The sequence below is a fragment of the Benincasa hispida genome, chromosome 3 (genome assembly GCF_027475165.1).
Source record: "Benincasa hispida cultivar pf3 chromosome 3, pf3_genome.v1.1, whole genome shotgun sequence".
NCBI classification, from domain to species: Eukaryota; Viridiplantae; Streptophyta; class Magnoliopsida; order Cucurbitales; family Cucurbitaceae; genus Benincasa; species Benincasa hispida.
The window spans coordinates 35,530,071-35,557,659 of record NC_143480.1 but is presented as its reverse complement, the minus strand read 5'-3'; the positions used below and the strand labels follow the sequence as shown (position 1 = coordinate 35,557,659).

General features: G+C 33.7%; 2 protein-coding genes across 2 annotated transcripts; both read left to right on the top strand.

The window, feature by feature from the left end:
• Positions 1-281: 281 nt before the first annotated feature.
• Positions 282-3,163, top strand: LOC120074277 (expansin-A9-like). The gene is made up of 3 exons (XM_090311492.1): positions 282-565; positions 1,288-1,606; positions 2,733-3,163. Exons 1-3 carry the CDS (start codon positions 325-327, stop codon positions 3,040-3,042), a joined length of 870 nt encoding a protein of 289 aa, XP_090167618.1. The 5' UTR covers positions 282-324; the 3' UTR covers positions 3,043-3,163.
• A 7,949-nt stretch (positions 3,164-11,112) lies between these two features.
• On the top strand, positions 11,113-12,857 carry LOC120074278 (thaumatin-like protein 1b). Its single transcript, XM_039027351.2, has 2 exons — positions 11,113-11,213; positions 11,975-12,857. The coding sequence occupies exons 1-2, from the start codon at positions 11,159-11,161 to the stop codon at positions 12,649-12,651; spliced, it is 732 nt and encodes a 243-aa protein (XP_038883279.1). The 5' UTR covers positions 11,113-11,158; the 3' UTR covers positions 12,652-12,857.
• The last annotated feature ends 14,732 nt before the right edge of the window (positions 12,858-27,589 follow it).

Genomic DNA, 27,589 nt, shown 5'->3' with positions numbered 1-27,589 from the left:
TTGGAAAGAACAAAGTAAAACAAAAAACAAAGAGACAAAAGAAAAGGAAGGGAAACAAAACACTTAATTTCCTTATTTTAACTCCTGAACTCATTCACATCCTCTTACCCACAATTCAACAATAACCTAACGTATATATAGAATATAACAAACAGACCACCTTAAATTTAGAAATCACACTACCCTTTTAAGAGAGAGAATTATTAAATTCAATTCATTTTAAAACCATTATAAAAGAAAAAGAAGAAAAGGCCAATAGTTCACAAAAGAAAAGAAAAAAAAATAATAAAATAAAATTTGTTGGGTGTTTTCTTTAAGGTGCCAATGAGTAAACCATTATCATTGTCAACGCAAGGGCTATGGGCATTTGTGCTAATCGTGTTGTTGCATATAATTTCTGATGCAAATGCAGCAGCCTCGTTGAGACGTTTCCCACCTTATGCAAAAGCGCGTAGGCAATTGGGAGCCGCGCAGTTTATTAAAAAGCATCATAGGCCGCCGTTTAAGCCCGGCCCTTGGAAGCACGCTCATGCTACCTTCTATGAAGGTGGCTCAGGAACCTTCGGTATGTCCATCAAGATCTGATTTCTCTCTTTACCTAAAAATATCATTTTTGTTTCAATATTTTAAGATTTATTCGATTTTAGTCCTTATATTTTCAAATATTCAATTTTAGTTTTTATATTTTCAATAAAACTTAAATTCTTTTCTAGGTACGAGAATTGAATCCCTGACCTTTAGAGATGAATGTCATGTCAATTATCGTTGAGTTAAATTCACTTTGGCAATATCTATTAAATTTAGTTCTTCACAGTTAATTTTTATTGAAATTGGCTAAACAAAAATAAATATTTAAAGTGAATACGAGGATAAATAACAAAAAAATAAATAAATAACCAGTAAGGATTAAATTTAAGATTTCTTGAAAGTACAGAAGTTAAAAACAAACATTTGAAAGTACATTATTGACTAAAATTGAATAAGCTTCAAAGTACAAAGAGCCAAATAGTATTTTAACTTTAAATTTATCATAATCCATCAACCTTTCAAGTCAATCAATAACGTAAGATGGTATCAAAGTGATATAATTATATGGGTAATATATATTATGCATCCTTTTTGTAAGATAATATAAAAATATAAATTTTATTTTTTAAAAATTGCCCCACGATAAATTTTTATCCAGCTAACATTGATTTTTTTTTTAATTAAATTTACTATAGCTTATCACTATTAAGTTTTTTTTGGTTGATTTAACATTATCGTGTAAGGAATGGATATGTATAGGTAGTGCATGTGGGTATGACGACGTGGAAAAGGAAGGGTATGGGATGCGGACAGCGGCGCTGAGCATGGCGCTATTTAATAACGGACAGAGTTGTGGGGCTTGCTTTGAAATCAGATGTGTGGAGGATTCTCAATGGTGCAAGCCCGGGCAGCCGTCCCTGATAGTAACGGGCACCAACCACTGCCCGCCAAACTACAACCTTGCTAGTGACAATGGCGGATGGTGCAATCCCCCTCTCGAGCATTTCGATATAGCCAAGCCTGTTTTCCCCAACATTGCTGAGTTCAAGGCTGGCATTATTCCTATCACTTACCGCAGGTAACCATTTTTTTAAAAAAAAATTATTTTCACCTCTCGCACGTGCGTATGTTTTCCAATTTACCCATACATTTTTCGAACCATTTTAAATTACTTTTGTTTTGAATTTTTTATTTTGGGTTTTATTTTATAACAACATTTCATTTTTAATTTCTGTCTTTTAAATTTATTTCAATCCATTATTTTCTTATTTTTTGAAAAGATAATTAAATTATTAGTTAAATTCCAAAAGTTCGTAAACTATTATTTTCCTTTCTGTTCTCTTTCCCAACTTGGTTAGTTTTTTAAACTTGGATAGTTAGTGGATAATAGAATAAATATTATAAGTAGAAGTAGAACTTACGTTTTAAAACCTAAAAAAAAAACAAACAAAAAACTACAACCTCATTCGATAATTATTTAGTTTTTTATTTTTATTTTTTAAAATTAAGTCTATCAATGTTTTGTTATCTACTTTTTGTCACATCTAAATTTTTCGTTTTGTTGTCTACTTTTTGTTGATGTTTTAAAAAAAATGATGTCAAATTTTGAAAGCTAAAAAAATAGTTTTTTTAATTTGTTAAAAAATTTGGCTAAAAATTCAAGTCTTGTATTTAAGAAATATACAAATCAATGTAACAAATAAGAAAATTCGGCTAATTAATTCTCAAAAACTAAAAATAGAAAACAATTTTTTTTAAAAAATAATAATAACTAATTATCAAATGGGTCCAAACAATGTCTTAGTTGTACCTTTTCTGTCTACAAATATTAGAATAATTGGTTAAAATGATGAAGTTTAGGCCATCCCAATAAAAATAGATGCAAAAGTTCATTAAATAGGAAGAAAAACGGACATATACTTCCACCACCACCAAACTTTATAATATTTGAAGCATGTCTTGATATTTATACCTTTTAGGCATTGGTTAATTTTCCAATATGGGACAACATTCTCTTATTTCCGTTTGACTTTTTGCTATGAATCTAAGTCCAGAAGTCATTTCCAATCATAACTATTTAACATCTAATTACTTTCACTCTATGTTGCATTTTTTCCCACCTCTTACTTTGTAATTTTTGTGTGTATTAATGGTTATAAATTAATGGGCGTGGTATATGAATCATGAATTGTGATTGATTATAGGGTTCCATGCAAAAAGCAAGGAGGAATCCGGTTCACAATAACTGGAAATCCATATTTCAACCAAGTGTTAGTGTGGAACGTGGGAGGAGCTGGAGATGTGACCAGTGTCCAAGTCAAGGGTCACCGTAAGCTCAAATGGACAACCATGTCTCGTTCGTGGGGTCAAAAATGGGTCACCAACGCCATGATGGTTGGCGAGTCTCTCACCTTTAGGGTTCGAACCAGTGATGGCAGATTCTCCACTTCATGGCACATTGCTCCCCCCGATTGGCAGTTTGGTCAGACCTTCGAAGGCAAAAACTTTAAGTAGAGAAAATTTAAGATAACCGTTTGATTTTTTTATTTTAATATTTAATTTTTTTTTGTTTTTTCAAAATTGACTTCAATTTTAAAAATACTCTTAAAAGTAGATAATAAAATAAAGAAACTAATCATAAGTGGAAGTAATATTGATAGACTTAATTTTTTTGAAAAAAAACCTAAAAATCAAATGGTTATCAAACGAATTTAAAATACATTTGTATTTATGTAATTTTATGAAAGTTGTTTCAAAAAGCCTCAGTTTGGGTTCTTTCATGAACCTTTTTGTGTTAATTTCCTACTTTAAAGGTGATTAATTAATTTGTGTATTCCTACTCTTACATTTTTGTTAATTTTGTGTGTAATTCAACTTTTGAGAATCATTGCAAGAAGTAAATGGCGTGGTTCCCCATCAATTTTAATTGTTGGAAGTTTTTTTTTTTTTTTTCTAGAATAGTTTGTGTATACATATATATTTTAGGATTGAAGTAGTAGAACTTTTTTATTAAAAAAAATCATTTTCCTTCTAATAAAATAATTTAACAAATTAACATCGCCCTTGCTGAATTTATTTAATTAGTTATTGAAATAGATATGATAGAATTTCACAAGCAAATAATGTCTTTTTTTAAGTACAACAAATGATGGAAGAATTTCAACACATATTTTTTTGTCACTAGCTAGATGCTTTGGATGTTAGTTGAGATGGACATATAGTTTGGCATAAAATTTTCTCTTAGATTTTTTTTTTTTTTTTTTTTTTTTTTACAATATGTGTGATCGGGTCGTAGGGAATCCAAGTATAAGCACTATGATATAGGTTAGGAAATTTGTAGTAGATGATAAAACGAGTTAAGAAAAATGCAACCGTGATTTTGAATTTTTTTATTTTGCAAATATAACAAAATATTTAAATACTATTTTTCGTTTTCAATAAATTTCAATTTTATCCTCTTATATTTTATTTTGGCATTTTTATTTTGTACGCACATCTTCGACTCCAACACCATTGTGCACTTTGACTCTGGGCACTTCACCGTCGTTGTATCCTCAAGTTTTGCAGCGGCAATTTGCTTTGAGATGAAAATCGGTGCAAAAGGTATGAGAAAATTCTAGTTGTGAACATTGTCGATTTTCAAAGAGTTTAATGGATTGATTGATTGCAAGTTCAAGGAGATAACGATTAATATATTCAAATTATATCAGTCACATAATTGATATCTTAACTAAACTAACCAAAATGGACTTTTGCGGGTATAGTAACCAAAATGTATCAATAAGCTAATATATACAATATCAAAAAGTTAATGTTTGTTAACATAATCAAAGAGTTTAATGAGTTAATGTTGAATCATTAAAGCTTCTAATATGTAGATCCATTAGGTCCTCCACTAGTTCGTAACGGGTAAAAAGGAACCAAGAGTTTTGAAAGAATATGAATTATTCAAATTTAAAATTTATTTTGAATAAGATTTGAAACTAAACTATATAATAAAAGGAGATTTATTGTATTTGAATAAGATTCGAATAATAAAATAATATGAATGAGATTCATATAGTTTTATATGTTAAATGTTAATGTGAATAAGATTCATATTAATTATGTGAGAGACAAACATTTGAATAAGATTCAAATGTTTAGTTAAATATTAGATATTTAATTTAGTAAATTATTTATTTATTTAATTATTTGATGTAATTAATAATTTAATTTAATTTGATAGATTAATTTAATTAAATATGAAGTTGGGAGCAAGGGTTTAGTGATCACGCATTATTGAAGTGGGTGGCTCTCTGCAATAAGGGTTTGTAAGGACTCTCTCCCTTCTCTATTTCTCTCAGAAACCTTGTTCACAGAGAAAGGAGTTCTTTGTGAATTCTCTCCCAAAAACCAAACTCTCTTTATTCTTGTAAAACCCAAATCCCAATTACTTTAAGAATACTAGTCATTAGATAATACAACCTAGTGACCCCATCAAGAATACTAGTCATTAGATAGACACATGTGTACTAACTAACATAGGTCTTCAATTGCGCTTCCCTCAACCTGCTTCTTTGAGTGGCAGAGTAGCAGCAGGATAGTCTTTTGGGAACTGCTACCTGAAAGAAAACATTTGAAAATGTGAGCTAGAAGCCCAGTGGGTGACTAATAAAAACATAAACCTCATGCTTAAACTGAAAGCTCGAAAACATAATACTGGACTAAAATATATCAAACAAACGTGTACATAAAACCTTTACATCCATTTGTATCTGAAACCTGAATCTTAATTAAGACCCTTACTTCGAGCTCTTCATATCGAACTATAGCTAAGAGGGACCCCTATGTCGATCTCTTTAAAAATATATCGATGGGCATCTCAAGCAACTTCCTCTAGACATTAGCATTGATAACTACTCTTAAACACTATAAACATCATTATTCCTTAGTTGAGAACGAGCATATCTCGCTCTAGCTCCCAACGTCTGTTATCGGCCATGAGACCCATGCTTCAGCCTCTCTTTACTGGTTTATGGTCTAGGAGACCCATACTTCGGCCTCTCCTTCAAAACTACCACGTGTACGTAGAGGTTTCTATGTACCGTCAACACCTTAGGTACATTTATTCAGATACCTTTCTTACCTTCAGTACTCCACTTCATTGTGTTTAGGAATATCAACGCATGTACTTTAGCAATCTTAGGTATATAAATATAAACATAGCACATCAAGCTTAGTTTTAACCCTAACGGATACTTCATACTTTATAAAATAAGTTGGCTTAAATCGTGTGGAACTAGCTTATAAAAACTATTAGCATGCGTTAGATATGGAAAACATACTTGGAAAACTTCATACATTAGTAACATCATGCGGTGATAAGCATTCATAAGCATTAACAATTCCAAACTATCCTTATAGCCTAGGAGAAGATATGACTGCCTTTATCCTTAGTTGAGAGTGAACTACTAGATCTAACCCTCAACGTCAACCTTAGTTGGGGAGAACCCTTTTGCTCAATCCTCAACGTTGTATTACCTACGTGCACCTGGTTATAACTGAGTACCATCATACCTTAGGTACTTCTACTCAGATACCTTCTCAAATGTCCTTCAGTATCGAGTTGCTAAGATACCTTCTCAAATGTCCTTCGGTATTAAGTTGATCCAGTACCTTCTCGAATGTCCTTCGGTACCAAGTTGGTTAGATACCTTCTCAAATATCCTTCGGTATCGCGTTTTAAATAAAACTAGTCATAAACATTTAGTTGAACACTAAGGCTTAGTGCTCAAATCATCATACTAGTTCATCTATCATACTAGTTTATCATAAAAATGAAGTTACTTAAACATACTAAAAGTATTTGGACAAGATAACATATTTAAATCATGTCGATTCCATGGAAAACATGTTTTACTTAACATGAGAAACAGTTTCACAAATACGTTGCTTGGCACTTCATTTAAACACTTAGCATGAGGAATATCTTCAAAGAAATAATAGTTTCTAACATTTAGCATGAGAATAACTTCAAGGAAATCATGGTTTATAAATCATTAAAACATCAATTCATCACATAGTCACTCATAGCTCGTTGGCCTCTTAACGAGTTATACGCCGCTCCTAGCTCTTCTTGGCCTGAAAGGACATAATTCCCGGTTAAACTACTTAGAATTCCTAGCAAAATACCTCAAATAGAACTTTCATCATCAAAGACAACTTTACCAAGGAGATACTCATCATGAGTGAATTCTTCATCGAGATGATCCTCATGAGCGAGATTCTTTCATCCTAGCGATACTCACCTTTCAAGCGAGATTCAGCCCAATTTCTAGCGAGATTTCCTTCTAGACCGAGATCCTCATCACAAAATTAGTGAGATTTCTTTCATTAGCGAGATCCTCATCACAAAATCTTGCTATAATCTCCACGGTGAGCTATTTGCTTGTTTTTCTCAAGCAGCTGTCTGCTTATATACAATTCTCTTTTACAATTTTAAAAAATCATAACTTAAAATCCAGACCTCTTTTGAAGAAACTTCCTCCTACAAACATGTTTATAATTGAGTTAAGTTTCTTACCTTAAAATTTCAGCCAAAAGTTCATTATAATTTAGCCTAGAGCTTCCAATCTTCACCTTGAGCCCTGATTAACCCGAGATTCCGTCTCTTCTGTAATTTCATCACTTTATGTTCTTCTTCTCCTGCAATCTTTCTTCAACAAGATAACCTTAAAAACTAGATTCTCCCAGCTTCCAAATGACACCGATTTTACTAAATTTTCTCGTGTAGATTGCCGAAACCAAGCTTTTGGATTTCTTCTTCCTTTTAATCTTCCTGCTGCCTCCCGAATTCAAGGATTAACCACCACGTGCCAAATCAATAAGTGAATTTCCTTATTTAATATGTTTTTCTTTCCTTTCTCCACAACTTCTATAAATAACATGAATTTTCACTTATTAAAAATATTTAATATATTATTCCTTTCGCTAAACATACTTGTTTAGGAATTTAGAATTCGGGGTTTACACTTAGCTACACAAGAGCTTATTTCTTCTTGCTTCCATCCTTAACTGTTTTAAAACATGGTTTCATTTAACTCATTAGAAGACATCTCAGTACTTATTCCTACTTAAAGTAATTAGGGTTTGGGTTTTACACCGTTAGACATGCATGAATCGACAGGTTCATGTTCATGTTACTTTTTCCATGTTTGACGGTGTACCTTCAGGCCACTAGACATGCATGAACCGACAGGTACACGTTTATGTTTCTTTTCCCATGGTTGACAGTGTGCCTTTAGGCCGCTAGACATGCGTGAACCGACAGGTACACGTTTATGTTTCTTTTCCCATGGTTGACAGTGTGCCTTTAGGCCGCTAGACATGCGTGAACCGACAGGTACACGATTATGTTTCTTTTCCCATAATTGGCGGTGTGTCTTCAAGCCACTAGACATGCGTGAACCGACAGGTACACGATTATGTTTCTTTTCCCATGATTGACAGTGTGCCTTCAGGCCACTAGACATGCATGAATCAACAGGTACACGATTATGTTTCTTTTCTCATGATTGACGGTGTGCCTTCAGGCCACTAGACATGCGTGAATCGATAGGTACACGATTATGTTTCTCTTCCCATGATTAACGGTGTGCCTTCAAGCCACTAGATATGCATGAACCGACGGGTACACGATTATGTTTCTTTTCCCATGATTGATGATGTGCCACTAGGCCACTAGACATGCAAGTTAAGGCGAGTCAAGTTATCCCCTTAGTTAGCCATTCCAGAACAGCTTCACCATGAAAGTTCCACTAACCACAAGCATTCACTGTATGTGAATGCACAGCCTGATCCCGGTAATAGGATCACTTACTGGGGATTGTTATACTCATCCTTTATTCCTTTATATTTTTTCAGAGAATGACAGGAACAGATTGACGAATGACAAAAAGGACCAGTGACAGAGCCATATGAGGACAAGAGAAATCACTTCGGCTCAGTTTATGTTTTTTTTCATTTGAATGTTTTGAAACTAGAATTTAATGTGAGACAACAAATTTAACGTTTTGAATGTTTTCTTTATGAATATTATTTTTTTAGGGGACCCCGAATAAAAATTTTATTTATTTATTATTTATTTATTTTCGAGTTTATTTTGGAAAAACTATCCTTATTGTCTTAATGAATTATTTTAACAAAATATCTGGGTTTTAAATGTGTATTTAGTCATAATGGCCTTTTCCAGAGTACTCAAAAGGTCGGGTTGTTACATCGCCTTAATGAGATCACACACAAAGATGCATTCTTCTTTAGCAATCAAAGAAAATCACAATGGGTGATCAAACCATAAACGTTTCTTAAGCATAGAGAAGTTAAAATTGTTCAAGAACAAATAAAATTACAACAACAACTAAAAGTTTAATCAAGTATCACAACCAAGAATCGACAAGTTTCAATCTTATCCTAAGCGAGAAAGTAACATACCTTAGCCACTCGTAACGTGGCAAGATGAGTTACAATGTAAAAAATTAATCAAATAAACAAGAATAGAGCTGGGAGGTGAGAAATACAAAGAAAATTTGTGTGGAGACTGCAAAAACTATATCATCTCTACCCTAAAAATCGAAGAACATATTTATACACAATGCAGAGCGTAGCTACGCTGCAAGGAGCGTAATTACGTTGCCTTTTGGTTGTTGTAGCGTAAGGCTTCAGCTTAGCTACGCTGAGCTTTACGCTCTCGCACGCACGCCTTTCTTTGAAATTTCATTAATGTTTGTAGGGTAACTACGTTGTGAGTAGTGTAATTATGCCGCCCTGTTACATTGGCCATTACATTTAAGTGTAAGGCTGGAGTGTAAGGGTAAGGGCGCTACACTCTCAGTAAGCATCCTTTATGCCTTTTGGCGTAATTCTATGCTCTCTAGAGGGTAATTATGCTGGCTTTAGGGGTATTTTGGTCATTTTGCATCCGTGAAGCTCCGGATGTCCAAATTCATTTTAGTCAGTTTCAAATCAATCCCAATTGATCTCGAAAGCTACAATATGCATGTTTTGCTCGAATACCTACAAAATAGCATAATAAACACATAAAATCCACAAACGAGTCTGAATTAAGCAAGGAAAAATAGCATTAGTATGGTGCTATCAAACATCCCCCAACTTAATGCTTGATCACATACAATCAAGCGGTTATGATGCTCGTTACTCACATTTTAACAATCTATAAAGATCAGACATGCAATCAACAATGTACTTCAAAGACAAGCAATCAATTGAGACAATTTAAGAAAGTTATCTTCAAACCTATTCGTACATAAATGAGTTCAAAACCACACTACCTAAGCCTAAACAAAGCCCAAGCTAGTTTTATAGAACCCTCAATTCGTTCCCCCTACTCTGGCTCGAAATATCAAAAATTAAACTTCCTAGACCTAAAGTGACAGTGACATGCAATAAGGGAAAACCAACTTCAATTCTTCCTTACCCATTTTTTTTATTTTCCCTTTCTTTCTAAGCAATTAGAGAGGAAACCTTTCAGAAAGACTACTTTCGTTTTAGCTTGCCCATTCGGGTTATGAGAATGACATCCAACCACCGGCCGATATCAAATATTTCACATGTTAATCAACTTTCAAGAATATAAATAGTATATCAACAGTATATCATATATCAAATAACTTTCAAGTCTATCAAAAGTATATCAACAGTATATCAGTACATGTCAAACAATTTTCAAGAATATCAATAGCATTTCAGTTATATATCATATATCAATCAACTTGCTAAGCATATCGATAGTATATCAGTAGCACATCACATATCAATCAACATATCAGCCGTATATCAAATATTCATCAACTTTCAAGTCAATTGCTGCCATAGTGCCATGTTCTTTTATTTATTATAATAATTTTATTTATTTTTATTTCTTGCCTTCTCTAGATTTGACCCCCTTTTTTTTTTTTCCCCAAATCGTTGACAATTGAGAGGGAAACTGATAGAAAATCCCACATTCGTCAGCTCCACTAATTTTTTCGAATGTGGTAGTCTGGAAGGCGGAAGGTAAGATAAGTGTAGTTCTAACTTTTCCATTACAATTTTGGTTTGGGTTGGCCGAATGTAACATTTATGCAAGGGTTAAACTTTTGGGCTATGGGTCTAATTGTTATACCCTATTTTGCCAACCTTGCAATTGCCCCATTGGGTTTGGCAAATTTGTCTTAGATTTAAGTGTGAGTGAAAATTTGAAAGAGGATAAAGAAAAAAAATTAATTGTTGAAACCAAACCGTAAGAAAAGGGATAAGTTATAACTTATAGCTGTCTTTTTTTTTTTTTTTCGCATTTATTGTTGATGATAAGTAGAAAGGAAACTTTGCCCTAGAAGGAGGGTCCAACCTGGACTTGCCCTAATTAATACGAAATTATGAATAACGCAAATTATGAATAACGCATGCCAAATATTTTCTTTTAATATATATACATATAAAAGACATGCATTATTAATAATTTCTGAATTACCTATTTTAGTTCAATGAATGGACTATATATATAATAGCCTTTCTATTTACCAACATATTCATATATCACAAAGATAATAATTTTTTTCTTTTAGAAAGTTCAAGTTTACGAATAGAGTCCATGGCATTCCAAATACAATTATTTAGACTTTCATTCATCATCTTCTCCTTTTCAGGTGCATTTTCTTTTTCCTTTTTCAATAAGTTAAATCTCCCTATTGTTTGTTAGGATTTTAAAAATATTTAAAATGATTATTTTAATTCCAATTGAGATTTAAAATGAGGATTTTTAAAAATAGAAAAATAAGAAAACTATTTATACAAAATAGCAGAAGTTTAATCTTCTTTGATAGAGTGGTTTATAGAAATCTACTGTCTATCTAGACACCAATAAAAAAGTCTTCGATAAATAGTTTGACATTTTTAAAATTGGCTTCTCTATCCAATTAAAAATGTAAACTAAGAACCTTCAAATATGATGGTTACAGCTCAATTGACATACGCTTGTGTTAATAATCACAAAATCTGTAATTTGAATCTTCTATCTCAATTGTATTAAAAAAAAAAAAAAGTATGTTATTTTATTATTTATTTTTTGTTGTGTTTCTAGTGTAACCCGTGCCTTTTATATATATGGAAACAAATAGATTTTTAAAGAAAAATATTTACGTGCATTATAAGTTATTTTTGTATTTGTGTATTCTTCTACTCAAATATTTAATCATAATTCAATTTTTTTATAAATTCTTTTTATAATGTTTCTTTTCTTTTATTTCTTTCTTTCTTTTTTTTAATTAGAAAACTGTAAAAGAAGTTATGCTCCAGTATAAATTTTTTTAATATAACAAATTATTCAATTGACTTTCATAAATTATGATTGGACCATGGGATGATTCGTCATCAGAATTCAAATCAATTAATTATATTATATTTGCAGGGGTTTACTCTGTTAATTTTGCCATTAGAAACAACTGTTCATTCCCAATTTGGCCGGGAGCCTTAACCGGTGCCGGCAACCAACTTTCAACCACTGGCTTCGAATTACTCCCCGGATCGACAACGACGATAACGACTTCTCCGCCGTGGTCCGGCAGATTTTGGGCTCGAACTCTCTGCTCCACAGATGCAAGTGGAAAGTTCTCTTGCGCAACCGCCGATTGTGGCAGTGGCCAAGTCACATGTAACGGTGCCGGCGCAATTCCGCCAGCCAGCCTCGTTGAATTCACCATAGCGCCGAACGGCGGCCAAGATTTCTTCGACATCAGCCTCGTCGACGGCTTCAATTTGCCCGTCGCAGTGGTCCCCATGGGTGGTTCGGGTGGCTGCCAAACGGTACTCTGTTTAGGAAATGTAAATGCTGTCTGTCCATCGGAATTAGCCATTACAGATCAAGGTGGCGCTGTGATCGCTTGTAAAAGTGCTTGTATGGCTTTCAATCAGCCGGAATATTGCTGCAGTGGCGACCATAATCTGCCGGAAACTTGTCCGCCGACAAATTATTCAATAATTTTCAAGAATCAGTGTCCGCAAGCTTATAGTTACGCTTATGATGATAAGACGAGTACTTTTACTTGCACGGGTGGAGCTGATTATGCCATCACATTTTGTCCGTGATGTGCGGATGGTCGGGAACCTTAACTCGAAAATAAGTAACATTCAGTGGTGCATCACAAGATATACTCTTCTTTATGTATACTTTCTCATCACTCATATCAAAAAAATATTAAACAAAATTTGTCACTTAAAAGCTTATGATTATGATTCACAAGATGTATCTATGTATATTTCCTCAAAATAAAAGAGATACTCATTAAAATCTATTAGTTTTTTTTTCCCAATTTAGTGCTCAATTTTTTATTGTATTTTTTCAATCCAATTTCTAATGTTGCCATACTTTAAATAGATTCCTTTTAGATCACATATCAAAATTTCAATTAAAGGTTGGAAATTAGAATTAAGTATAAAAATAAAAATTATTTGAACAATATTTGTAAGATTGGGATAGATTCAATCTATTCGAAAGATTGAATTTCAAAAAGACGGAAAAATATGCAACTATCAGTTAAGGGGTGAATCTATCCCATTTTTACAAATATTGTTCAAATGACTGATGAGAGATATTTAGAGGCGGCTATTTTTCGTTTATCGGTTAAGGGTTGAATATTTGAAGGAGTTGTGATTTTAAAATGCTATTATTTAGGTTGTTTTAAAGAGGAAAGAGAGATAATAAAAAAAATAAAAAAAGGAAAGAAAAATACCAGTTCAAATCGTTACAACGGAAGGATGTGTTATCAATAGGATATTCATGGGTTTGATTGAATTGGGTTGAGAGACTTTTTAGATCCAACTTTTCGACCAAATAACTTTATTAAAAAAATGAACTTAATCCAATAATGAAATATTTGAGTTTGATTGATTTGGGTTAATCGGATCATTTATTTAAAATTTTATTCTAAAAAGAAACAAAACGTAAATATGTAAAATTTTAATTTAATAATTTTCATATATTGAATTAAGATTAACAACTCAATTTCAATTTATATAATGAAAATTTTTTATTTTTAAAGTTGTTAAAAAATAAATTATTCGAAAAAAATATTAGAACTAAATAAAATTAAAATCAATATATGTATAAATAATTGTGTTATAAGTAATAAAAAAATATATTTTAAAATTAATAAATATATTTGAATTTATTCTAGTTGATTGGGGGATTATATTAGATAAATTCATGAATCAACACAACCCATTAATTTTTTTCGGATCATCCAATTTTTTTTTTAACACCTTAACTATCCGGAGTAATACAGTATTTCCCACGAAAGAGACTGAATCGAGCTGTCCTTCAACGTCCGCCACGCTATCGTTCACGTCTGCCAATCTGCCAACTGTTTCAGTCTTTTCTAAACACTGAATTCCATAGTGTTCAGTCAACTAGACTGAACCTAATCAGACAAAAAAATCAGTCCCATTTTTGTAAATATTTTTCAAACAACTCGTTTTTTACAAATAATTTCCAAATCAACTCTAAATTTTATTCTTAATTATTCGAAATCGTATCCATTTAACCTCTTAGCTAGTATTTATATTAATTTAAATCTTAAAATTTCATAAGTGCATAGATCAACACTAATTCTTTATATTTTTATTTGAAAAATATTATTCAAGACATGTAATTATTTCAACTAAACTTCTAAGTGAGTCAAGTTAGACTTTTTATTTAATATATTTGAAAATTGTCAATACATTCAATTTTTACATGTATAAACTTCTTTGAAGAATCATTTGGTTTAATGTTTTATAAATGTACCCGAATAAATAATGTATAAAAATAGGATGTTTGGGAATAAAAAAAATTACTATGATTGGTTGTGTGTAGAAAATGCTATCAAAATTTCATAAACAAAATTTATGTTTGTATTGAATTTATGAAATTAAGTACGACAAGCTTACATATTTTTAATAGATTAATTAATTAAACAATAAATATCAATAAATTAGTTAATTAAGAACCAATAGTTACTTTAATTATAAATATTTGAAAATTAAGTAATTTAGAGTTAAGGAAGAGTATTTCAAATGACAAAAATGTTGTCTATAAAATATAATGTATATTGATACATTATAATACATAGTTAATTATAAACATGATTTATAATTGATACTGTATATAAGAGAGATAAAGATTTGAATAAGATTCAAATTAATATAATGTACATTGATACATTATGGTTAATTAAGATATAATTTATAATTAATAAGAGAGATAGATATTTGAACAAGATTCAAATTGATATAATACATTTTAATATATAATTAATTATAAACGTGTTTTGTAATTAATACTATATAATATATGATAGTAATATATTTAAATATGATTCAAATATTAATTATATGAATATGATCCATATAAATACAATAGGTTAAAATTAATATGAATGAGATTTATATAAAAACTATAGATTATGTGAGAGAATGTGTCATTTGAATATACGATATTTAAATATATTATTAGTTTAATTATATTAAATGATATTTAATATATTGAATTTAATAAGAATAACTACCAAAAATTGAACTGGACTGGAGTTATTCTTAATATGAATGAGATTCATATTAAAACTATGAATGGTATTTCATATAAATACTATAGATTAAAATGAATGTGAATGAGATTCATATTAAATTTTTAGTATTTCATATAAATATTATAGCTTAAAATTAATATGAATGAGATTCATATGAAAACCATAGGTTATGTAGGAGGATGTCATTTGAACATGATTCAAATGAAAATTTGAACATACGATATTTAAATATATCAAATTTAATAAGAATACTTTTAAAGGTTAAACTGGACGAGAGTTATTTTACGTGAACCAGAGGGGAATTGTAACTCCTCCTCCATCATTTCCTTTCCAAAGGTTGAACTCGGTGTCAGGGTTCTGGAAGAGCGATAGAAAAACAAAAATCTCTCTCAAGTTCCCTCTCTCAATTTCTTTGTAAAACAAATTCCCTTCCATCTCCAAAAAAGCACAAGGATCCCACAATCCTTTGTTCCTTGCCGGAGAATAGCAAGGAAACTTTCTTGGCAATGTTCTCTGTACGTGTTCTATTATGTCCGTGGAAAGTTTTGTTGTACTTGAGTTTAGATGGAAATCAAGATCATGTTGTCCCATGCGTCTAGAGGAAGCACCTAGAAGACAGTCCTCAAGGGTTTGTTGTTTCTATTTCGTCTTCCTCCTATTAAAAAGCATGTTTAGATGTTGATGTTTATCTTTGTTTATTTTCCCTATTTTTGAGTTTTTCAAAATTGAATAACAATGGTACGAAGCTCACACGCTTTTGGGAGGAATTCCATTCCTTCACATTTTCCTTTTTTTTTTTTTTGGCTCAGGATGTCAAGTTAAGAACTTTATGAGACTGGACCTCGACTTTAGCTAGGGCCAAGTATGTTGGCTCGAGCTAGGATTTTAGCAAGTCCCTTTTTCAAGCTATTCTTGATTCTTGGCGATCATTTTTAGTTAAAGTGATGCTTTATTCTTGACTTAAATGTCTCGTTCTTCCATCGAGATAATGCTGAAAGATGAGATAGATTTTGTATAACAACTTGATCAATAGTCATTTTATTTATTCTATAGACATCTCAATGATAATAAATTTTCAGGTGCTTGGCATTCCACAAGCGAGGAAAAGCCTTCTCATCCTGATCTACCAATGTGTATGTGCCAGGTCTGACCACTCTAATCACTTGATACAGTCCTCCCCATGTTGGCCTTGAAAGAACTCTTAAACAAGAGAACTAATGAGCGGAAGCAAATCGTTCCAAATCCCATTGTGAAAGAACAAGACAATTACAATAAAAACAACAACAGTTAACCCTTCTCCATATTAATTCTACTTATGGCCCTTTTAGGGCAAGAATTTCATTTGGTGAATTTACTCTAGCCATCAAAACTCAAATCATTGTTTCACTCTCTAAGAGAAATCTCTCTACCTCTTCCTCTTCCAATTAGTTGGATGATACCTATCATTCTATTGGAATCCTTTAGAATAACAAGGTTATTCTCGTGGTTGTGTTTAAGTTCAATTGAGAAGAAGTTTTAACCAAGATCGAGAGGATTTTTCATGGAACTCGAGACTCTTCAAAGGTAAGAATAGTTCTTGCTTAGTTTCCCTTCTCCATCTCATGCTATTTCATATGTTTACCCTTCACACATTCTATTTTAGAACACTATTTTTGTTTATTCAAAAATCAGTTTTCGAGATACAAGGTGTTCACATGCTTCCGTTTGGGATTCAATCCCTACAATTTGTATTCATAGTCAATTTCTTGTATCTTCGTTCTTCACATTTTTTAAACAAAAATTAGTTTAGAGGTGTGTTTAAATCTGCAATTTGAATGAAGGTTTGCAAAATTGGATGTTTACAATTTGTGGCAGTTAGATTATTTCTTTTTTTTTTTCTTTATGAAATTAAAATGTAAGGGTCCATTGTATTTTGGGCATTTAATTTTTGCTTCGAGTCTGTAAGTTCATGTCGATTGAAAAACCAATTGTTGCTGAAGAGGTTGGGGAAGAATGAAGACGATCAATGCAAGTTTGGAGGAAAAACACACAAAACAAAGGCATTCTACCTTGCAGCGTCATAACACTACAATCGCAACATTGCAATGCTGCAAGACGAGGTGCAACGCTTGGAGTCATAACATCGCAACGTTGCCACTCAGATTTGTGATGCTCTGAGTGGGTGACGGAGAAGAGCAGAGCGTGAAGGATGAAGCTGCTGAAGTGGGTTTCTTTTACCTAATTTGTTATTTTGTTAATTTTAGAATTAATTAATTGAATTGATATAAAAGTTATATCAACTTAATTAATTAATTTTGTTTTATGGTGCAAAAATTTAGTCCAATTTTGTTGTTTAAATTAATTTAATTATGCATTTGATGTATGATGAGATTAATGTTTGAATTCATATTACATATTGTATGTCTTATAGGTTCAAAATTCTCACCTTAAGATAAACATGTTCATGCATCATAATTAAGTATAAGGGTTATATTTTATTGATGCATAATTAAACTAGCGTGCTCATGCATCATAATATAAGTGTTATGTTATAAGAATGTATGATTACATTAAGCATATTCATGCATCATGCAATGTTATAATTGTTATAATTTATGATGGATGGACGAATGTACATGCTTAATTTTCATAAATGATTAATATATATGTTATATTTATCAAATGAATATGGAATTTGCATTGAGCATGACATTACTTAGATAAATATAATTTTTGTATTTAGTTAATGTCATTAGATGCAAATATTTAAGTTTTAATAAAGCATTAACATATAAGTATTATGTTTTTAATGAAATAGAATAAAATCTATAATCAAGAGTTGCATGCAAACGTAGGTCCAAATTAATTTTAAATAGTTTAAAATTAATTCACCTAGCTTATGTTGGAAGTTATTCTAGTGAGATTAGAAATAGGTTAATTTTTTAATTTGTTTTAATAGGATTAAATTGAATTTCGTTAAAAGGGTAAATTTATAAAATAATTGTCCATAAGAGACCTTTATCTAAGGAACGTTTTGTCTAGGCGTGGGTATTTAAGCTGACGGAAACGAAACACATCTACATGAGAACTAACCTGGAAGGTAAATTGGACAAATATTTTATAAGTATGCAATAAATAGGTTGATTTTATTAAAGAGTTCAATAAATGAAATCAAGTATTGTTAAATCATTCAATATAAGTGTTATGTTGAGCAAATTAAAATGACTTAGATAAATCCATTAGCCGGTTGTTAACTAAGTATAATAAAACCCTAAAAATATTAGAATATTTTAGTGGGAGAAACTGGTATATGAGATATATCAAATTTTAGCTCTCACGTCCTTAAGAGTTCACGCTGTGAGATCTTTGATCGGTTTCGTATCGCCCTCAGTGCAACCTCCCTTTGGAAAGTGTTTGCATGGGTCAATAGCAAGGTGAATAGAGAAAGTGTTCATAATACGTAGGAGAAGGACGCGTGTAAACGTATTTTACGGTCTTGTTCCATTAGGTTGCACTGTGAGAGTCTTATGGTCTGCCTGTGTGTCATCCTGTAGCAATCATCCCTTCAAAAGGCCTAATCATAGGAGCCGGAACAACGCAAACTCCAGTAATGGATAGAGTTTCTTAGATTAATCTTCAACAGTTGCCTTTCCTTTTGGTAGCCCGTTGAAGCGTACCTATAGGATTCGAAAATGAGAGGGTCACAGTATGAATTAAGCTAGTTAATGAATCCTTAATTGAAACAACGGTAGCTAAAAATTATAGGGATAAGAGTTATCCTAGCTCTCAATTCAAAGGAGGAGGAGTTGATCACCCTTCGGTGGCTGTTGCTCTAAACCTTTGAAGTATCACTGTAAAGACTAAATCAATAGTTTAATTAGGATTCTATGACTACATTTGGTTTTTGCTAAATTAATTGGATAATTGTGTGATGAGTTAAGACAAATATAACCAATACAATTATTTGTTTGTTATTTATTTCAACATGAATTCTTCAATTATTACTTTGATTAAAAATGACAACTAACTGGAGAGAACTATGCGATGTGGAAATCTAACCTGAATATGATTCTGGTTATTGATGATCTATGGTTCGTTTTGATGGAGGAATGTTGTCACACCTCGTCCCAGACTACTCTCTGAGCCTCGGAAAGGATATGACTGCAGTAGTTATCGACCCTTTTGTTGACACTTACTGCCTAATAATTCTTACGGAAATACTCTGATACCAACGAACAAATTCAACAACCAACTGATTAAGTCAATGAGGCAAACAACAACTGATTACGTAAGCCCATTTTATATTACAACAATGTAACGTTTATACAACTCTAAGACTTAACAACAAAGTTTACAATCAACAACTCTTTAAAACCCTCTGGAAGTGTAATTGTGGCTTATGGCAGACTTTGACCTTAGCAGCACCTTGGAACTCCTCACATTCCGCTACTTGGGAAGAAAAACATTTGAAAAACGGGATGAGCTTGCTAGCCTAGTGAGTGACAAGAAAACTGATTCTTATGAAAATGAAGTACCCCATGCTTGGGTACTTTTTCTCAGATACCTTCTCAACTGTGTCCTCCAGTATCGAGCTGCTTGGATACCTTCTCAACTGTCCTTCAGTATCGAGTTTTAAGTAAAACTAGTCATACAATGACTTTCTTTAATAAAACCTAGAAAACATGTCTTTATCTGAAAGATCTTTCTTTAGCACATGGTTTCTTAAAACATTGTAAATATTTTAGTCACTCACCTTGATCGTTTAGGAACCTTTCTCTCTAGAAGTTCCTTGGTCACCTCGGGTTCCCTTTTGAACCCTACGATCCATATTCAATTTAAAGCTCAGATTACTCATAGTTTTAGGTTTTATCTCGAGATACTTCCTTCTATAAATATGCTCTAAAATGTCTCAGGAAGCTTACCTCAAAATCTTAGCTCATGAATCCTTATGGTTTGGCCGAAAACATAAAAACATCAAGACTGGCCCAACTTATCCGATATCTCGACCCCTTTGTCTTGTCTTCATTCTTCGGTCCAGAAGTCTTACCCTGAAAACTAGACTCTCATATCTTTCAGATGGCTTTGGAATCACTCCAAACGCACAAGTATTTTGGGAGAACTTCTCGTCCCAAGTTGATGCTACTTCCTTTCCTTTTTGTCCAACAACATCTCCCCTCTTGGAACCTCTTGACCAACGTAAGTCCTCACACACTCTTCTTTATGTCCTTTAAAGAGAATTTGAGTTCCCATCTGAAGTCCTTGGCCTTATTTATAGGCGTCTAAGATTGATCTAAGGCCGACACCTCCTACTTGGTCACATGTCCAAGTGTCTTTCCCTTACACTATTACCGCAATCTTGCATCAACGCAATCCAAGGTGTTTTGCTCCCCTTTTACCAATGCATAGCCCTCAACTTTGCATGTCTTCTTATGCACCCATCTCATTTTCTCAAGGCCTAAGGTTTCTTCCTAACAAGCCACATGTACGAATGACGTCCTTAAATGCGTCCATCCTTCATATGCGTCCATCCTATGTTTGTGCCCTTGCGGTGTCACCCTTCAAGCCATTGCCGCCTAGCACCTTTCCCCATATGCGCCTCATTAACCTCGATTATTCCATTCCCAATTAACGCAATCCTTACCTTGCGCATCCCATCAACGCAACTTGCTCGCATATACTAGATGCTTGTAAGGCTCTTCCTTGGTCGCATGCCTTCTACTGCACGGGTTACCTTTACCCTATGCACTCAACTAGGATTATGACCCATACTCTTTTAACGCATCCTACTAGCTTGTCCTATGTGCCCACATGCCTTCGAATGTCCAACGCATAGCACATGTCCAATGCATAGAAACCTTTGGGTCAACTTGGTTCTCAACTCAACACCTCAAGTCATAGCTCACCATCGCCTAGGTTCTTTGCTAATGCATCTCTTATAACCAACGCAACCAACGTCATGAACCTTATTACCGCAAGCCTTAGCAACGCAAGGACAATTCATCATGCCTCCACCTTAGCTCGTTCCATCGCCTAGCTCATACTTTAGCAAGGCCGCCGCATCCATCGTATACATCGCATCCATCGTTGCATGCCATTGCATCCATCGTGCAGCATCACTACATGCCATCGCATCCATCGTATCCATCGCTGCATACCATCGCATAGCACTGTCGCGTTCATCGCCACATGCCTCGTACTGCATCACCGCATGCCCTTGCACTGCATCACTACATACTACCAACGCATTTCCTTCGGTCACATACACACATATCATCATGTCCATTGCATCCATCGCGCCGCATACACACGTAGTACTGCCACAACCATCACATCCATCGCACCGCATGCATTGTTTTAACCTCTCAAGATAGTGGTTGCCACATGCATTGTCCTTGGCCATACTTAAGCCTCTCTCCATGCCCAAGTAACCTCTCAATACTTCATGGCCAACACATGACACCACACCAACGCATTGTCCAACACTTAGTCATTTTTCTGCCTTTGCTTCCAACGAATAGTTCCTTGTTGGCATTATACTTAACCAAATTTCCACTAGTTAAGGCTTATCTCAAACTACTCAAGGAAAATCTATTCAACACTTAGAAATTTCCTTCATTTCAACATAGAATTTAACTTTCACCTACTTAAGTAGGAAAAATGGAAATCCGGGTTTCACAAAAGTTCTTCGATCCTCTCTTGTAATGCATCCCAAGCATTGAAAGATTCTTATAACCATTTGACGAAGGCCTATAACAAGAGTCGAGTCTACATCTTGGCAAGTCTGTTTGATGTTCTTACTAATAAGCACAAGCTCGGGTCAAATCATGGAGTCTCCAAGAGATGTTTAGACAACCATCCATTTAGATCCGACACGAGGCCTTCAAGTACATTTCCGGCACAAAGCCCTCAAGTACATTTACAATGCGCATATGAAGGAAAACCAGTCAGTTCTCAACCTAATGGTCTAGTTCAATGTTGCTAAAATGAGGGCACGGTCATCAACGAACAGAGTCAGGTGTCCTTTATCTTATAATCTCTTCTAAAGAGTTTTCTTCAATTTTGCAGCAATATGGTTATGAATAAAATATAGTACACTCTAACTACCTTCCTGAATGAGTTACAGACTTATCTGTCCTTTATGAAAGGTAAGGGACCAATAGAAGGAGAGGAAAATGTTGTCCATTCCAAAAAATTTTACAAGGGTTCATGCTCAGAAATTAAGTCTGCTCAATCATCTTTTGGTTCTAAGAAGATCTAGAGAAAGAAATGAGGGAGAAGAAAGGCTCCCACTGTTGGAAAAGGCAAGGACAAGGCCAAAGTGACTGACAAGGGCAAGTGCTTCTACTGCATTGTGGATGGTCACTGGACCATAATTGCCGCAAGTACCTTACCGAGAAGAAGAAAGAGAAGGAAGGAATTAGTTCCTTCCAGTAGTTTGAGGAGGGTGAAATGATGCTTAAGGTTGAACAATTGTACTCTGTCTTTTTTTTTTCCATCTAATGAAGCGTTCATTATGAAAAATGGTGTGACTATCTCTTCAGCTAAGCTAGAAGACAATTTATATGTGTTAAGGCCAACTTAATCAAAAGCACTTTTAAATCGTGAGATGTTTAAAACTGCAAACACTCAAACAAAAAGGCGAAGAACAATGATATGTAACTTTGGCATTTGAGATTAGGTCACATAAATCTCGATAAGATTGAAAGATTGGTAAATAATGTACTTCTAAGCAAGTTAGAAGATGATTCATTACCTCTGTGTGAATCATGTCTTGAAGAAAAAAGCGACTAAAAAACCTTCTAGTGGAAAAGGTTATAGGGTTAAAGAGCCCTTAGAGCTCATACATTCAAATTTTTGTGGTCCAATGGATGTAAAAGCTAGAGGAAGGTACAAATACTTCATTTCTTTCATAAATGATTATTCAAGGTATGATTACTTATGCCTAATGGAACATAAGTCTGAAGCCTTTGAAAAGTTCAAAGAGTATAAGGCTGATGTTGAAAACCTATTAGGTAAAACAATTAAAAACACATTAATCCGATTGGGGTGGAGATGCGTAGACGTAGAATTTCAGGACTATACGATAGAACGTGGAATTCAATCCCAACTTTCAGCATCTGGTACACCTCGGCAAAACGGTATATCAGAATGGAGAAATAGAACATTATAAGATATTGTTCATTCGATAATGAGCTTGTTGGGGTTGATGCCCTAAATCTCGTAAGTTTCTGTTGTTTGTAAACACCTATATGAACAAACAATTTTGTGATTTATAATATGAGATATTTTATTCACTTTAGTTTATGAAATATGAGATATTTTAGTTGCATTAACCACAAACCAATAAACTAAGATCTTTGGTTATTGTTGTAACTTAAGGATGTATGTGGAGACATCAAGTGGATTGTGCTTTAAGTGATAACTAAATAGTCTTTAGTTATGGATAAAGGAGGAAAACCTTATCCTCGTGACGCTACAAGTGTGGCCCGTTTTGTAGATGTTACAATTGTTGTAAAGTACTACAAATGGTCTGATTCTAACCATTCATGTATTAGACATGCGAGCGAAGTGCTCTATACAAAGGAGTTTGTATAAGATCAGACCACAAAATGTTTAGTCTCGTTATATGACGTTGTTCTTGACAGAGACTTTCATTTCACTAGGATGACCATAGGTAACATGACCTTAATCGTGAGAGAGTTGTGAACTCCTGCCTATGAGAACGGTCCTTGTGAGTGGCCAGATTGCTGACTCAAACCTACCACTAAGAGGATTTGTCTGATTGGGGAGCTGGGAACTAAGCTACACAAGACGAAATTTACTCTTTCCCCAAAGTAGGGGTAAGCAGATAAATTGCTCTCTTAAGGGATGATTTCGGGGATTGAACAATGTGGCACCATACCTTCTCTTGGCCCGATAAGGGTCTACTCATAGTGGGACTATGATGTATTGTTCATTAGAGAAATCAGTGGTACTTAAAGAGTTAGATGTAACTATAGGGTAAAATGGTAAATTGGCCCAACTGTTATTGAATATGTCCTAAAACTCGTGGTTTGTAAACAATAAAAATTATTATGAACATTTAATAAGTTGTTATTGAGTATATGTATTGCTTATTTGAAATCCAATAAACCTAAAAGACCCATAACTATTACATGAGTACTTGAACCTTTATGTGGAGACATAAAAGTGGATCAAGTTCGAGTAAATAGTCAAAACGATGTATAGTATATAAAAAAGGTTGGGTGCCTTATTCTGATAACACTATTGGATGCGGCCTACACTGTAGTTGTTACAAAGAGTTGGAAAGTGCTACAAACGAAGTGATCCTGATTCATATATGTTATGACATGAAGAATGGGGCGTCCTGTGCAAATGGATTTGTACAAGATCGGACCACGAAATAAGTCATTCTTACTTTATAACGTTACTATTTAACACTGACTATTTCAAAGCGATGACCTAAGTAATTTGACCTTAATCCTGAGCTAACTATGAACTCTTGTTTATTCGGGATTATCTTTAGATTTGCATAGGTGAGAGTTGGCTCAACAGCATCGACTCAATAAACCTCCATTTCGGGGGTAAGACTGGGTAGATAGCTGGGGATATAGGGTACAAGAAGGAATTCACTTCTACCCGCTTTTAGGGATAGTATAGAGGTTGTTCCCTTAAGTGCTGACTCCGGGTCTTGAACAAGGGACCCTACCCTCTCATTGGCCCGAGAAAGACTCGGTTTGTTGATTGAATCACAGATCAATTGTTCATTAGAGGATCAATGGGACTTGAGGAACAAGAGGTAATCTCGGGATAAAACAGACATTTGACCCAGCCATTATTACAAACAACCTGTGAAGGGTTAACTTATTAATCATGGTTATATCAAGTGGACATAATATATCTACAGTGAGAGGAATTCAACTATGGGCTTTAGTGGAGTGATCCATTAGTTAACGAATGAGGGTTAATTCGGTGTAATGAGTTTAACCAATAAATCTCGGATCGTTGGAGCCCATGATCTGTAGGTCCATAAGGTTCTCTTACTAGCTCGTAAATGGTACTTTAGAGTAGCATGATAAGTTAATTTTAAAAGTTAAAATTAGAATTAAAGGAATTAGTAATTATATGAGATATAATTACAGGTTTTATTTTAAGAATTAAATGAAATAAGAGAATTAATATTTAAATATGATTTAAATATATGAAGGTAGATTTGTGCAAAATTAATTTAATATATGATTAATTAGAATTAATTAAATTATTAAATTAATTATTATTAATTTTATTAGAAAAATTAATCATTGAATTAATTTTGCAAAATTAATAAAGATTTCATTTTTGAAAAGAAAATTCATTTTGGAAATTCATTTTGAAAAAGAATAGAAAATGGAAAATCCCAAAAAGTGGGATTTTTCCACTTTCTATTCAAGTAGTATGTTCATGGTTCCACCATGAATTTGAGTCTCTTCCAAGCATGAGCTGCAATGCATGTAGTAATGGTATTTTCATGATAATCATGCAATAAATTAAGAAGATTGGGTTAAGAATCGGGAAGGCAATTCGTAGTTTTTTTACTGAAGAAACTTGAGGTTGAAGAAGGTCTTTAACCATGGTAATGTAGTAATCTAATCTCCAAATTCTCATTAATTCAAGCTTATTTTGAGTCTCACAACTCAATCTAAAGCTTCAAGAGAATAGTGGGGAAGATCTTGAGGTGGTCTACAACAAGGTTTGGAAAAGTTTGCAGCTGAGAATCAAGATTTTAAGAAATTCTACAAAGGTATGGCTTGAAACCCTATTGTTATTATATCAGCATGTTTTAGTTACTGCCAAAATTAATTAATTAGAGTTCTTATTGATCCTTGTTGCTTCCGCTGCTTTCTGATTTACTCCAACATGGCAACCGCTACTTTAGCTCTTTTAGCCACCGACAAAATGATTGGCGACAACTACGCTAGTTGGAAGAACACGATAAACGCAATACTTATCATCGATGACCTTCAGTTCATCTTTATGGAGGAGTGTTATCCTATTCCAACTCAAAATGCCACTCGAAATGTTCGAGAGGCCTATGAGAAATGGACACGAGCAAACGAGAAGACCCGAGCTTACATCTTGGCCAACCTGAACAATGTCTTGGCCAAGAAGTATGAGCCCATGATCACTGCATGTGAGATCATGGAGTCCCTGAAGGGAATGTTCAGACAACCGTTCGGGTAGCTTAAGCATGAAGGTCTAAAGTTCATCTTCAACTCCAAAATGAAGGAGGGTACATCTCTTCGAGAACATGTTCTAAACATAATGATCCTCTTTAATAAGGCAGAGATGAATGGGGCTCACATCGATGAGGGAAGCCATGTTAGCATTATTCTGGAGGAGTTGCCAAAAAGCTTTCTACACTTAAGTAACGTTGTTCAGAACAGGGTTGATTACACCCTTGCAACTTTCCTCAATGAGTTTCAGATATTCCAATGCTTGCTGAAAAGCAAGGAGAAGAAAGTTGGTGAGGCAAATGTTGCTTCATCATCTAAAAAGCTCCTCCAAGGTTTGCCCTCAGGAACTAAGTCTGCACATTCGATACTAGCAAGTGGAAGAAGAAGAAAGGTAGTAAGGGGAAGGGGAAAGCGCATGCTAACCCATAACCTATCGCTCTATAGGGTAGGCGATCAACGCCGGTTGAAAAGAAAAAATATTTTCACTGCAACCAGGATGGCCACTTGAAGCGGAACTGCCCACACTGGTTGAAAGAGAAGAAGAAAACCAATGCCAAAAGAGGTAAATGTGATTTACTAGTTTTGGAGATTTGTTTAGTGGAGAATGATGATTCTGCCTGGATTACAGACTATGGGACGAATAACCATGTTTGTTCTTCTTTTTGGGGGATTAGATCCTAGCGGCAGCTTGAGGCTGGTGAGATGTTGATGTGAGTTGGCACTAGGCACGTCATCTCAACTGTGACAGTGGGAGGCCTCCAGTTGACTTTACATAATAGATTTATCATTTTGAATGATCTGTATAGTTATGAGTTAAAGAATAACTTGATTTATGTAAAGTCATTGCTTGAATGTAAATACACTATTAATTTTTCAGTTAATAAGGTGTTTATTCTAAAATATGGTGTTGAGATATGTTCAGCTAAACTGGAAAATAATTTGTCTGTGCTAAGGTCGTTAGCAAAAAAATCCCTCTATAACATAGATGTTTAAAACTGTCGTAACTCCAAACAAACGATTTAAAGTTTCTCCTAAAGAAAAAGCCCAACTTTGGCACCTTCATTTAGGGCACACCAATCTCAATAGGATCGAAAGGTTGGTAAAGAATGGACTTCTAAACGAGTTAGAAGAAAAATTTTTACCTGTATGCGAGTCATGCTTTGAAGGCAAGATGACTAAAAGACCTCTTACTGGAAAAGGCTATAGGGTCAAAGAACCTCTGGAGTTAGTACATTCAGACCTTTGTGGTCTGATGAATGTTCGAGCCAG

Bases quoted from the DNA above. Each gene is read 5' to 3' on its own strand.
- LOC120074278 (XM_039027351.2), top strand. From the start codon at position 11,159: ATGGCATTCCAAATACAATTATTTAGACTTTCATTCATCATCTTCTCC. The intron at 11,214-11,974 runs GTGCATTTTCTT...TTATATTTGCAG, and splicing joins CATCATCTTCTCCTTTTCAG to GGGTTTACTCTGTTAATTTT.
- LOC120074277 (XM_090311492.1), top strand. From the start codon at position 325: ATGAGTAAACCATTATCATTGTCAACGCAAGGGCTATGGGCATTTGTG. The intron at 566-1,287 runs GTATGTCCATCA...GGATATGTATAG, and splicing joins AGGTGGCTCAGGAACCTTCG to GTAGTGCATGTGGGTATGAC. The intron at 1,607-2,732 runs GTAACCATTTTT...GATTGATTATAG, and splicing joins ATTCCTATCACTTACCGCAG to GGTTCCATGCAAAAAGCAAG.